This window comes from Xyrauchen texanus, chromosome 29 (genome assembly GCF_025860055.1).
Source record: "Xyrauchen texanus isolate HMW12.3.18 chromosome 29, RBS_HiC_50CHRs, whole genome shotgun sequence".
Taxonomy (NCBI): Eukaryota; Metazoa; Chordata; class Actinopteri; order Cypriniformes; family Catostomidae; genus Xyrauchen; species Xyrauchen texanus.
The window spans coordinates 38,165,474-38,180,083 of NC_068304.1; the positions used below are offsets into that span (position 1 = coordinate 38,165,474).

A 14,610-nucleotide genomic window follows, 5' to 3' on the forward strand; every position below is an offset into this window, starting at 1 on the left:
ACTTACTTTTCACATTGTTTCTTACACAAAGCTATCTTATGATGTCTAAATACTTATGACTTGTAAAGCCATATATTTTAACATTTGCATTACATAACCAACTAAATTTAAAATATTGTTTGTGTGTGATACAATTTGCATGATACCTCAACTGACAGCACATTGCACTTGCGATGTATTCAGTCCTGAAAGTCCTGAGTTGACACGTGAGATGAAAGTGTCATAGAAGCAGAGCCGGAGTGGCTAATCGGGAGGATTGGGAGAATTCCCAATGGGCCTCTCAAAAAATTGGGTTGACATGTCTGCGTGTTGATTAATAAAACTTTCAGTCATGTGTGTCGCCAACCGTCCGTATCATCCGGTATTTAAGGGGTCATAATTGAGTTTTTGTGTAACAAACGAAACATTGGCTCTTGTGTCATCACAAGGAAAATTCACTTGACAGCGGTGGGGAAGAATCATGGAACACCCAGTGAACAGATTGGTTTGTTGCAGATCATCACAAGTTTAATACTGACTGAAATCCTCATTCCTTGCAGTGCAGAAATATTATAACAGTATTGTTTATTTTCACTCAATAAAGGAATACTTTAAATAAATCAGTAAAGATGCAAATGCACAACACAATTGGAAAAAAGGGGGCTTAACAGCTCTCAAAAGATTAAACTCCTCAAAACAAACAGTGCAGAGTGCCTTCAATATTGTGCTCAAGCCCGCCCTTTCGAAATCGAGAGTTCATGGTAAATTTGCTGCAAATTCGCCCCTGATAATTTTCACATGCAAATGAGCTTTGCGGCAAACTTGCGGCAATTTTTCAATTGTTGCCAAAGGTTTGCCAGAGGTTCACCGCTTCCGACGAAGAGCAGCAATCTTCAGGCAAACATTTGTGGCGAATCGAAAGCTCATTTGCATGTGAAAATAAATAGATGCAAATTTGTGGCAAGTGTATGACTAGATTTGTTGTACCATAATTTCCGGACTATTGAGCGCACCTGAATATAAGCCGCACCCACTGATTTTTAAATAAAATATAATTTTAAACATAAATAAGCCGCACCTGTCTATAAGCCGCAGGTGCCTACTGGTACATTGAAACAAATGAACTTTACTCAGGCTTTAACGAAACACGGCTTGTAACAAAAATAAATAGGCTTTAACGAAACACGGTGTGGCAGCGGGGGCGTGGTCAAGCGCCCGTCCGGGAGAGAAAAGCGGTAAGGGCGCTTACACCTGCGCTAAATTATGTCTAACACCTGTGTCTAATTTCAGTAAGCATGGGGAGAGCGGCATAAAAGGCAGCAGCCACAGAGCTGAGAAAGTGACACACGTCAGTCTAGTGTTGGCGCATAGAAGAATTGAGAAACTTTATAAAATTGATTGTAAACATTGCTGTGGCCATTAAAAGCCTTACCTGGAACGTCAAGTGCCCTGCTGAAAACGGTCACACTGGTGCCCGTGTGACAGTTTTCCCAAGGACACGTGAAGCAGGGCACTTGAAATTAGACACCAGTGTTAGACATAATTTAGCTCAGGTGTAAGCGCCCTTACAGCTTTTCTCTCCCGGACGGGCGCTTGACCACGCCCCCGCTGCCACACACGGCTTGTAATAAAACATTTGCAGTAAATAGTAGCCTACCAAGAAAGTAATTGGTCACTATCTTCCTCGTCCTGTGCACTGAAACCACTGAAGTCATCTCCTTCGGTGTCGGAGTTGAATAGCCTCAGCTTTTGTCTTTTTGCACTGAGTCAATTCCTCACGCTGCTGTTTCCAACGTCTTATCATCGACTCATTAAGACCAAGCTCCCGTGCAGCAGCTCTATTTGCTTTTCAACAGCCAGATCAATCGCCTTCAACTTGAAAGCAGCATCATATGCGTTTCTCTATGTCTTTGCCATGGTGAGGGTGACAAAATTACTACCGTAATCAGAATGATGGGAAGTTTGAGCGCTTCGATTTAATCTAAACAGTAAACAAAAAAAGTTGTTTTGACCTTAACCCGTTCGGCAATTTCATTGGTCTAATGAAAGCTTCACGCCGCCGAAAAACTGAGCACGTCACAGAATATTTTTTTTATTTTTTTTTTTTATAAAATTTGAAAGCGGGAAAAATCCATATATTAGCCGCGTCATTGTATAAGCCGCGAGGTTCAATGCGTGGGAAAAAAGTTGCGGCTTATAGTCCGGAAATTACGGTAATGGCGAGCTTCTTAAAGAGACAGTAACCAATTATATTGACACCAGCTCTTAAAGAGACAGTAACCAATTATATTGACACCACCTCTTCAAGAGACAGTAACCAATGATATTGACACCACCTCTTAAAGAGACAGTAACCAATGATATTGACACCACCTCTCAAAGAGACAGTAACCAATGATATTGACACCACCTCTTCAAGAGACAGTAACCAATGATATTGACACCACCTCTTAAAGAGACAGTAACCAATGATATTGACACCACCTCTTCAAGTGACAGTAACCAATGATATTGACACCACCTCTTAAAGAGACAGTAACCAATAATATTGACACCACCTCTTAAAGAGACAGTAACCAATGATATTGACACCACCTCTTCAAGAGACAGTAACCAATGATATTGACACCACCTCTTAAAGAGACAGTAACCAATGATATTGACACCACCTCTTAAAGAGACAGTAACCAATGATATTGACACCACCTCTTAAAGAGACAGTAACCAATGATATTGACACCACCTCTTAAAGAGACAGTAACCAATGATATTGACACCACCTCTTAAAGTGACAGTAACCAATGATATTGACACCACCTCTTAAAGAGACAGTAACCAATGATATTGACACCACCTCTTAAAGTGACAGTAACCAATGATATTGACACCACCTCTTAAAGAGACAGTAACCTATGATATTGACACCACCTCTTAAAGAGACAGTAACCAATGATATTGACACCACCTCTTCAAGAGACAGTAACCAATGATATTGACACCACCTCTTAAAGAGTCAGTAACCAATGATATTGACACCACCTCTTCAAGAGACAGTAACCAATGATATTGACACCACCTCTTCAAGAGACAGTAACCAATGATATTGACACCACCTCTTCAAGAGACAGTAACCAATGATATTGACACCACCTCTTCAAGAGACAGTAACCAATGATATTGACACCACCTCTTCAAGAGACAGTAACCAATGATATTGACACCACCTCTTAAAGAGACAGTAACCAATGATATTGACACCACCTCTTCAAGAGACAGTAACCAATGATATTGACACCACCTCTTCAAGAGACAGTAACCAATGATATTGACACCACCTCTCCAAGAGACAGTAACCAATGATATTGACACCACCTCTTAAAGAGACAGTAACCAATGATAATGACACCACCTCTTCAAGAGACAGTAACCAATGATATTGACACCACCTCTTCAAGAGACAGTAACCAATGATAATGACACCACCTCTTCAAGAGACAGTAACCAATGATATTGACACCACCTCTTCAAGAGACAGTAACCAATGATAATGACACCACCTCTTCAAGAGACAGTAACCAATGATATTGACACCACCTCTTAAAGAGACAGTAACCAATGATAATGACACCACCTCTTAAAAAGACAGTAACCAATGATATTGACACCACCTCTTAAAGAGACAGTAACCAATGATATCGACACCACCTCTTAAAAAGACAGTAACCAATGATATTGACACCACCTCTTAAAGAGACAGTAACCAATGATATCGACACCACCTCTTAAAGAGACAGTAACCAATGATATTGACACCACCTCTCAAAGAGACAGTAACCAATGATATCGACACCACCTCTTAAAGAGACAGTAACCAATAATATTGACACCACCTCTTAAAAAGACAGTAACCAATGATAGTGACACCACTTCTTAAAGAGACAGTAACCAATAATATTGACACCACCTCTTAAAGAGACAGTAATCAATGATATTGACACCACCTCTTAAAAAGACAGTAACCAATGATATTGACACCACCTCTTAAAGAGACAGTAACCAATGATATTGACACCACGGTGTCAATATAATTTACATTCCAAGTAAAGAAAAGTACAGATGTGTGATTTTTTGTCTTCTTTCACTCTTATTGTTGGAATTTTTTTCTTTTTCTTTTTAATGGTATATAAAATGTAAAGACAATAACTCAACCTTCAGTGAGTTTCTTGAGCATTTTATTGCTGCACAAATTTTCACTGGATCTGTTGCTTTTTTAATAAAAATGTCTAAAATATAACACTTTGAGTCTTGAAATATTTACATCTTGAAATATTTATGTACAGTTACAGTTCTATAGTGTCATTATTTGCCATACACTTGACATGAAAACTCTATGTGATATAAACTTAAATTTTAAATGTCATATGTGGTATGAAGACATGAAGAGTGTATAATTTTCTAGTAATTGTATATATTCAGGGCTGGACTAGTAATCTGGCATACCATGAATTTTCCCGGTGGGCCGACGCACTTTGGGGCCGATCAGGGGCGGACTGGCCATCGGGAGAACCGAGCGGGCCGGTGGGTCAGCCGCGAAATGGGTAAAGCTAAAATGAGCCGCCGCGTTATGCAAAACAAACCACAAAACGGCACTACAGTATCCATAAAAGCCCACCCCAACAACTTTTAGCTCAACTTTTGGGCCAGTTGCTAGGAAAATCACAGGCCGATTTCTCTTCCCAGTCCAGACCTGCATATATTGTAAATTTTTTGCCATGTTATCATTTTATCAATGTCATGTTCATGTTGACTTGGAAGTTTTGAGTTCTGAAAGTTAGTTTATTTTCATTGTACTGAACTCTTTTTATATCATAAGAGCAATATCCTGGTATGACCTCTTTTAATGGCTATATGTCTGTTTGTAGCTCCCAGTTCGGTCACCTTGTTGCCACTCCAGAGGACTTCATCATCTCTGACCGTGCGCTGGAGGGCTGGCGGGGGGTTCTGTGACTCATTCATTCTGTCTATCAGAAACTCAACCTTTATCCTGCACACCAATCTGAGTGAGTCTGATGACAGGTGAGAATTTACATCAGTTATCTGCCCTGAATGTTTGCTCTTTATGCGAGAGGTTTGGACTGCAGCTTTCTCTCGTTCTAGAATGCATCGCTTTGGAAACCTGTTGCCTGGAAGTGTGTATACGGTTGAAGTGAGGAGTGTAAGCAAAGAGAAGAGGAGTTTACCTGCCACTCTATCTTTAAACACACGTGAGTGTGACCATACTTATACTGTACATACAGACATGAATTAAAACATTCTCGCAAAGCTACTAATAGCAAAAGAGAGAATTATGCAATGCTTACCTCTACAGGATAACACTTAGGTGCATTGTCTACTCTCACATGCATATCACCTTTAAAGGTGTCATTCCTGTGCTACTAGGGCCATCAGCAAATTGTAAAAATAATGATTTTTGGATACTTTTGATGTGGGCCAGTAAGCAACCACCCGGAACACCCTAGCAACCACCTAGCAACCACCCAGAACACTCTAGCAACCACACAGGACACCCTAGTAACCACACAGAACACCCTAGCAACTACACAGAACAGCCTACAACCACCTAGCAACCACCCAGAACACTAAAGGACCCACCTAGCAACCACCCAGAACACACTGAAAACCCTAACAACCATCTATCAACCAACAAGAACACCCTTGCATCCACACAGATCACCCTACAATCATCTAGCAACCACACAGCTCACCTAGCATTCACACAGAACACCCTAGCAACCACCCAGAAAATCCACTGTAGCAACTGCTTAGCAACCACTCAGAAAAAACTTCACAAACCATATAGTAACACCCTAGAAACTACCCAGAACAACCTAGCAACCACCCAGAACACCCAAGCAGCCACCTAGCAACCAGTCAGACCACCCAAGCAGCCATACAGAACTCCCTAGAAACCTCCTAGCAACCACTCAGAACACCCTAGCAACCACCTATCAACCAGTCAGAACACCCTAGCAGTCACACAGAACTCCCTAGCAACCACCGAGCAACCACTCAGAACACCCTTGCAACCACCTAGCATTCACCCAGAACACCATAGCAGCCACACAGAACTCCCTAGCAACCACTCATAACTCCCTAGCAACCACTCAGAACACCCTAGCAACCACCTAGCAACCACTCAGAACACCCTAGGAACTGCCCAGAAAACCATTCTGTTGCAAATGCATAACAACCACTCAGAAAAACCTTAGCAATCACATAGTAACACACTTGCAACCACTCACAACACCCTAGCATGGTGACGAACACCAATGTTTGTCAGAAAATTTGAAAGTGACATTTTCATCCATGTCTTTGTTTAAACTACAGTTCCAGAAGCCCCTGACGACATCACTTATACTGAACAGGAAGAGAACAGTATGTATGTCATTTGGACACACCCACCAGGCAGAGTGGATGGCTACAGGGTAGAGTGACACTGATCATCCAATCAGTATCGAGAATGTGACACTGTATTTTGAAATTAGATTTCCTTTCCATATTTTTTTTTTACAATCACCTTTGACACATACATGTATAAGTAATAATCAGTTTGTGTAAGCATATGTTTTTTGTTTGTAATGGATGAGTAGACTGATGTCGGACTCCTGGTACACCTGTTAAAACTTTCATACTAACTGTCTCTGTTGAAATGTAACCTAGCAACACCCTGTAGCCTCGAATGCTCAGGTGTCAGCCTCGCTCATAATGCATGAGCGCAAATTCGTCATTATACTTCACAGAGAGAGAGAGAGAGAGAGAGAGAGGGAGAGAGAACATATAAGTGTATGATATAAATAACAGTTGTCAAAAATGAATATTTTCATCATTTACTCACCTTCATGTTGTTCCAAACCATTCTGGCTTTTTTTTATTCTGTGAAAAACAGAAGGAGATGTTAGGCAGAATATTGTCCTCAGTCACCATTCACTTTTATTGTGTGGAAAAAAGATGCAATGAATGTGAACGTTGACTTGAAACATTTTGCCCAACATTTGCATTCCACAGAAGAAAGGAAGTCATAGCGGTATGAGAGTGAGTAACTGATGACACTTTTTGGGTGAGCTATCACTTTAAGAGGATGCTTATTATCCCATGCAACTTGGTACCAGCCCCTATTTTGGACTGAACCTGTCAGCACCCTGTTATTGATGCATTTGTACTGTTTTTGTTTGTCAAGATATGATGTTCCTGTCGCCCTTCTTTCTATAGCTTTATTTATCAGATACTTTTGATCTTTTAATTCCTTTTTTATTGTTATCTGTCACCCTGTAGATTCGATATGGCCTTGCAGGTAAACTCCTACACCAGATTGATCGCCATAGCAACAGTGTCAGGATTCATGACCTGACCCCAGGAAGTGATTACAGCTTTGAGATCCAGTCCTTCCTGGGGTCAGATTTCAGCCAGACCACATCCAAAAACATCTCTACTCGTAAGAATCTGAAAAGTTCACAGCAATTTTCTGAATTGAAAGTGGTTTCAGAATTCGTACCAATTATTTTTGAAGGAAAGGGTAATTAATGGCTCACTAGAATTGCTCTGAAGTTTATATTGTATATTTACCAAGATACATGAAAATGGTACAGTATACTGTGTATTAAAGTATCGTGGTTTTACAATCCCACACCAAAATGTTACCTTGGTACTGCCACAGGACTTTTTGTAAGGGAGATATGGTGCCACAATGTTGTATCAAGGCATTGCATTTCAGTGACATGCAAGTTACAGTTACATTGAACAGATATAAACTTGGAAGATCATTGTTAATGTTTAGCGGAACTGATGTTTTCCAGGGCCAGCAGCTGTATGCTCTCTCTCTCTGTCTGATGCCAGTGTCACATCCGCTACAGTGGCCTGGGGTGCAGCCGCTGGTCATTTTGACTTCTACAGAGTGACCGTCAGAAATAGTTCTCAGAGTTGGACATTAGACGTGAGTCCGCTCCTGCATGAAGTCACTCTTAGCGGTCTGCAGGGCGGCTGCTCCTACAACACCACTGTACAACGCTACAGAAACACACTCAGAGGCACAGCCGCCACAATCCCCATACATACAGGTTAGACTGTTACCCATAATGCACTTTGAACAATTAAAGCAAACATCTCTGTAAAGCTTCTTCAGAATAATCTGTCAAGTCAAGCTTAATTTAAACTAAACTGAGTTTAATGGAATTGAACTTAAACAAACCACACTGAATTTAATTCAGTTTAATTTAACCTAGTTACATTTTATTCAATTGTATCAAATTGTATCAATCTAAACTGAATGATCAATTAGAACCACACCCAGTTGAACCAAACTGAATTGAACTGAATAGAATTGCATCGAATTAAACTAAACTAACTACAATTGAATGTAATTAAAATTGGATTGTCCCACACTGAACCAAATCAAACTGTATTGAATTTGACCAAACTATTGTAACTCATTTTAAAATATTTGAATTGAATTGAATTTTACCAAACTGAATTGAACTAGATTTAATGAAACCAAACTAACTCCAAACTGAACCAAACTGAACTGAATGCCATTTAATATAATTGTAACAAATCAAACTGAATTGAATTGTAACAAATTGAATTGAACCAAATTGAACTGAAAAGCATTGAAGTAAACAAAAACTTCAACTGAATTAATGGAATTCTATTATACTAAACTGAACCAAATCGAACTGAACTGAAATGAACCAAACTGAATTAATTTGTATTTAATTGAACCAAACGAACTCCAAACTGATCCAAAATTAATTCTATGTAATTGAATTGAATTGTACCTACAACAGAAATGAATTGAGCCAAACTATCTCCAAACTGAACCAATCTGAATTAAATGTAATTTCATGGAATTGTACCAAACTGAATTTAATTGCATCGGCTTAAATCAAAATGACAGAAACGAATAGAATTGTAACCAAATGAACCAAATAAAATGTAATTGTGACAAATTGAATTGAATTGTTCCAAACTGAACTGAATTGAAACAAACTGAGTTGAACCAAACTGAACTGAAATGCATTGAAGTAAACAACAAACTTCAACTGAATTGAATGTAACTGAATTGCACTAATAATTGAATTCAGTTGCACTTAATTGAACCAAACTAACTCAACTGAAATGAATGGAATTCTATTGTACTAAACTGAACCAAATCGAACTGAATTGAAATGAACCAAACTGAATTAAATTGTATTGAATTGAACCAAACTAACTCAAATAAAACCAAATTGTGCCAAACTGAATTGAATTGCATTGAATTGAATCCAACTGGACCAAATCAAATTAAGTGGAACTGAATTGAACCGATTTGAGTCGATTTAAATGGAACCAAACGAAACCAGAATAAATTAGATCAGACTGAATCAAATTGAAATAAAACAAATTAAATAGAACCAAATGAACTGAACCAAACCAAACTGAATTGTTGCCTTTGTATTTGTGCATGCACACGCACATGCATATTTTGTTGTGTTGCAGTCCCTGCCAGTCCGGAGGGCCTGCGTGTTATAAGCGTGTCACCTCGTGCTTTTACACTATGCTGGTTGACTTCACCTGGATGTGACACCAACTACCTACTCCAATTGTTCCCTGACCAGGGCAATATCAGCATCACTACCACACCGGACAACTACATCCAGGTACCAAACCCCACCCCCCCCTCACACACACACTCTGAGTCACTTACCTGCAGCCGTATGCCAGGTGTCAGGTGGAGGAGTATCTGTGTCAGATGGGCGGAGTGAGAGAGGAGGGTAAGAGAGCAGGGGAGAGAGTGAAAGAGAGAGAGAGAGAAAAGGCCATTAATAATACCTTTAGCTGCAGTAGAGGGACTAGTTCGTTGCTGATCACTCACAAACTACGTGTTAGTTGCCTGGTTATTCATTCAGCAGCTCTCTTTCAGTGAGGGGCATCATGCCATCCTGTCTGCCCCTGCTGGTTATCTTGTATGCGAGCCTCGGTAACGTTCAGGTAGGCATCGCTGTACATTTTTATTGCATGAGTTTTGTGTCACATGCATTAAACAAGCTTGAATTAAATACTCAAGATTTCTTCACATAAACTTTTGGTGACCTTTATATCACACACACACACACACAACTGTTCTGCTGGTGAGATGCCACACGACCTCAGAGGAATTCTGTAACTGGCTTGCATTACTTAGAATGAAGAAGTAGGACAAAACTGGCACCCAAACAATGAGATGTGTGTGTGACAAATATCATTCTGTGTATCAACTCCTCTCGTTTGTTTGTTTTAAGGATTGTTATTTTAGAAATTTTTACAGCATCTATTATTAAACATAATTTTGCATTATTTCATACATTATTTGTCAATGTTACATACTGTTGAAAATGTTCCTAGTTACTGAATCTATTATCATGGGTTATTGACAAAATACGTTTTTTTATCGTTCATGTCCACCAAAAAGGTTTTGAATGTCATCTTCCATATTTTTGCTTGTCTGTTTTTTGTCACATTTTACCCCAAAATCAAAAGAAAGAGAAATATGTACTTTTTATAGTAATTTATGATATAATACATTTGTCTAATATAATATACTATATTTTAGACTACTGTATTGTGGAAAAGGAAGCGCTATTGCCTAGATTTTTTAACATGTAAATATAGACTATACTTGTTATTTAATTTATACAATTTATTTATATATATATATATATATATATACATATACACAGTACTGTGCAAAAGCTTTAGGCACTGGGGGAAAATGTTGCATAGTGAGGATGTCTTCAAAAATAATTACTTAAATAGTTTTCATTTATCACTTAATATCAAACAAAGCTCAGGATATAAAAGAGCTAAATCAATATTCGGTGTGACCACCTTTACCTGTAAAACAGCACCAATACTTCTACTTACACCTGGACACAGTTTTCTTGCTTGTTGGCAGATTGGATGTTCCAAGCTTCTTGGAGAATTTGTATCTATTTCTATGTCTCGATTGCTTCTGTCTCTTTATGTAATCTCAGATTGACACGATGTTCAGTGGGGGGCTCTGTGGGGGCCATGAGATCTGTTGCAGGGCTCCCTGTTCTTCTATTTTAATATTTTCTATTTGCAAAAGTAATGTTTGTGAGTCTAACGTTTATATTTCCTATTGACACATTAAAGCTGAAAATATAAATAACCATCTGAAGACAAATGCTTTTGTGAAACATCTTATGTGCCTAAGACTTTTGCACAGTCTGTATATAGATATAGATATAGATATGTATACAGTATATATGTATATACTGTATGCAGTACTCGTTATTTATATATACTGTATTACTGTAATGAAATTAAGATTTTGATGTGGTTAATGTGGTCATAAAAATGGCAATGCAAAAACAATACTTTGAGTTAGCGTTTTTTTTTTTTTTTATATGCAAACTTTAAAATCTATAAATATTTTATTTTGATTTTGGGGTGAAATATGATCCTGAAATTAAGATATCAGATAAACGATTTTTCCATGTGTAGATTTGAAATAAAAGAGGCTCAATTTGGATTTTAATCCCCCATTTCTATATAATAATTTATAATAGTTATGTTTTCACCAGACGAGCGATTCTGAAATATTTGTCTGCATGGATTCGATTTTGCCATGTTATCTTGTTTTGCTGGTGTTGTCCGATCTGATAAGACTATTCTCTTTCTGGAACAAATGGTGTGATATCACCCAGGATAATTTAGCTTGCTGCTGTAACACAAGTCAACAATCCTCGTGTTTGTGAACATGTGAAAAATAGAAAGATTGATACACCAGTATGTTCCAGTGGCTCTTTGATGTGACTTACTGTCACTGTTTTGGTGCTGAATATGTAATTCTGTCCTTCCTGACTTTTCTTCCCCAAAAAATGTTACACATAAAAATTGTGTGTTTGGGGGTGTCTGATAAGGTGCATACATTATTGTATTTTGGGGCAATATTGAGCTGTTTGATGAATATAAGTCACGGTCTTCATACAGGATTTATTATTATGATCAATCAAACATTGTGACTTATTATTAACAGTTTATTTTGTTCTTTTTAGATGTGTTGAATGTTAAATTTCTGTTTAGATGAGTCATGACATGGATTGTGAGTTTAACAGCCATTAACAGCCATTAGCGGCAATTAAATTAGACGGATTATATACTGTACCATTCAATAGAATAAAAGACATCATTTATATTAAAACATACATTTTTTACAACTATGATATTCAGTTGCAAAGCCACACATCACAAAACTCACATACCTTGTGAAAATTTTTTACCATTATAATAATACCAATATACAGTAACACTTCAAGACATATATGTTCATTCTAGATGTAAAGTCTCCATCATTCCTGTGTGTTTGTTGTATATTATAGGCTCAAGTCTCCAGTGTAACCCCCGGTACATCATACACCATCACGGTAAATGCGGTCGCCTCTTCAGGGTTCAGTTCACCCGTCAGCAGAATACTCGTCACCACTACTGAATCTTGTAAGTGTGAACGTTTCATTTGTAAACAACTATCCTTTTTAAATTAAAATGTACCTTTTCATCTGAAGGTTTATTTACATATTCCAAAGCTCCTTTTGAGAATTGCATCTGTTTTCACTTGCTAAAGAGATAGTTCACCCCAAAATGACAACGCACAATGCATATGGGTTTGGGAAATATGTGCGGGTGAGTAAATAATGACAATAAATATCCCTTTATGTGATGCACATGGGTGTGGAGAATTCTATCTACTGGCCATTATATAAAAGAGGGATTTCTGCATTGCTCGATGTACCAAAAAGTGTATTGTGGCAGGGCGGAGGGCGGGACCGGGTGTGTATGATCACGACCCGCCCCGCCCTCCGCCCTGCCACATGTATATACTGTAAATATTTAAAAATAAAGGTTAAGGATGGGCAAGGAGGAGGAGGGAACCGGCTGAACAGTCAACATATAGTTAAATATCAAACTCAACATAAAACAAACATAAACCATAAGACGAACGCACACACACACATGCAGCGCATCCACATTCGTCTCTTTCTCTCTCTCGAACTGGTGTATCCGGCCTCCCCTTATCTCGCTCTCCCGCTGATCATATGATTCAACGCCGGCCGTGCACCCTCACAGCCCGGCGACGCCCTCCTTCTCGTCACACTCCTCCCCTGCACGATTCAGGCAGGGGTGTCACCGGACTGACTTATTCGCCAGTCCCAGGACATGCTGTCATCTGGTCCTCAACTGCTCCTCCGCCCTCTGGTAGACAACGGCTCGCTCCTCCTCCTGTGGATGGTAGCGAGCTCTCCGACCCCAGGAAGACGGCCACGGCTGCTCCTCTGGCGGACGACGGTGGCGAGAAATCCGCGACAGTGCATCCCTCCTCCCTCCCAGGTTGCGGTACCACTGTAACAGTATAAGGATGGGGAAGGAGGAGGCGGGACAGTTAGCGTAACTTTTTATAGAAAACTCAACATAAAACAATCCTATACAAACACACAGACATGCTGCGTGGCCGTGTATGTGTCTAACTCAAACTGGCGTCACCGGCTCCCCCTTCTCTCGCTCTCCCGCTGAGCATCAGATTCAGCACCGTCCATGCAGCCTCACTGCCCGGCCACGCAAGGAGCCATGCAAGGCGCTAGCCTGCCATTGGGAGCAACTTGTGGTTCAGTGTCTTGCCCAAAGACACTTCAGCATGTGGACTCGTGTGGGCCGGGACCATCAAACCACCAACCCTGCGATTAGCGGCCGACCCGCTCTACCACCTGAGCCACAGCCGCCTGTAATCTTATGGTGATTATTCAGTACCATGGTATATGTCAATGTACCACTATATTACTATTTGATACCCCTGCATCAAAGTACTGCACTTTTTTGTAAATGTGGAACCACTGACGAAATTTTATAGACTACTGTGCATGAATCCATATGTGCTTTTTTGCCATTTGAGATAAGTATTTATTTTATATTTGCATAATTGATGCTAATTCCAATTGGCAGGCTTTGATAGGTTGGTATCAGATTCCCTGGGTGCTGGCTGATTATCCCTCTGAGAATGGCATGGACTGGTCACGCTTTCTCATGGCTTTATATTGTCATTGTACTAAATGGCTGACACCTTCAGAACAACAGACAGCTGTTAGCAAGCCAAACTTGTTCTGAATAGGCTCTGAATATGAACCTGACCATGATAATGAGCAGGACAGTGCTAAATGTAGGTCAGAGCAACATTATCCATCCTGCTTCATTTCAGAAGTGGATATAATAGCAATACATATTCTAAAAGTTACAGCCAATTAAGTATTAACTGGGTCTAAAATCTATTTACAAATAGCCAGAAAGTAGTTAAACTACAGTCAAGCTACTTTAAAAAATAAAAGTATTTAGCTACACTACTAAATGTATCTCATTAAACTAGAAAACACCTTAATATATAGTGATAAACAGCCGCAATTAACACATTTATTTCGCTTCAAAAAGGAAGGCAAAGTCCCTGTAAAGGCCAAAGTGTACTTTGGTTGTCGGCGTTGCTGATTGCTCCGTGCACAATATGCATGATGCAATTTCGTGATCAGCACAGTTCTCGCAGACTGTCCGCAC

At 39.4% G+C, this 14,610-nt stretch overlaps 1 protein-coding gene across 1 annotated transcript in view; it reads left to right on the forward strand.

Moving 5' to 3' along the window:
- The first annotated feature begins 5,137 nt into the window (after positions 1-5,137).
- Positions 5,138-14,610, forward strand: part of LOC127623072 (phosphatidylinositol phosphatase PTPRQ-like) — a 67,083-nt gene continuing 57,610 nt past the window's right edge. Inside the window, 6 exon segments of the mRNA XM_052097269.1 lie at positions 5,138-5,243; positions 6,367-6,464; positions 7,312-7,471; positions 7,833-8,093; positions 9,511-9,671; positions 12,396-12,510. Coding sequence (XP_051953229.1) covers positions 5,138-5,243; positions 6,367-6,464; positions 7,312-7,471; positions 7,833-8,093; positions 9,511-9,671; positions 12,396-12,510 — 901 coding nt within the window.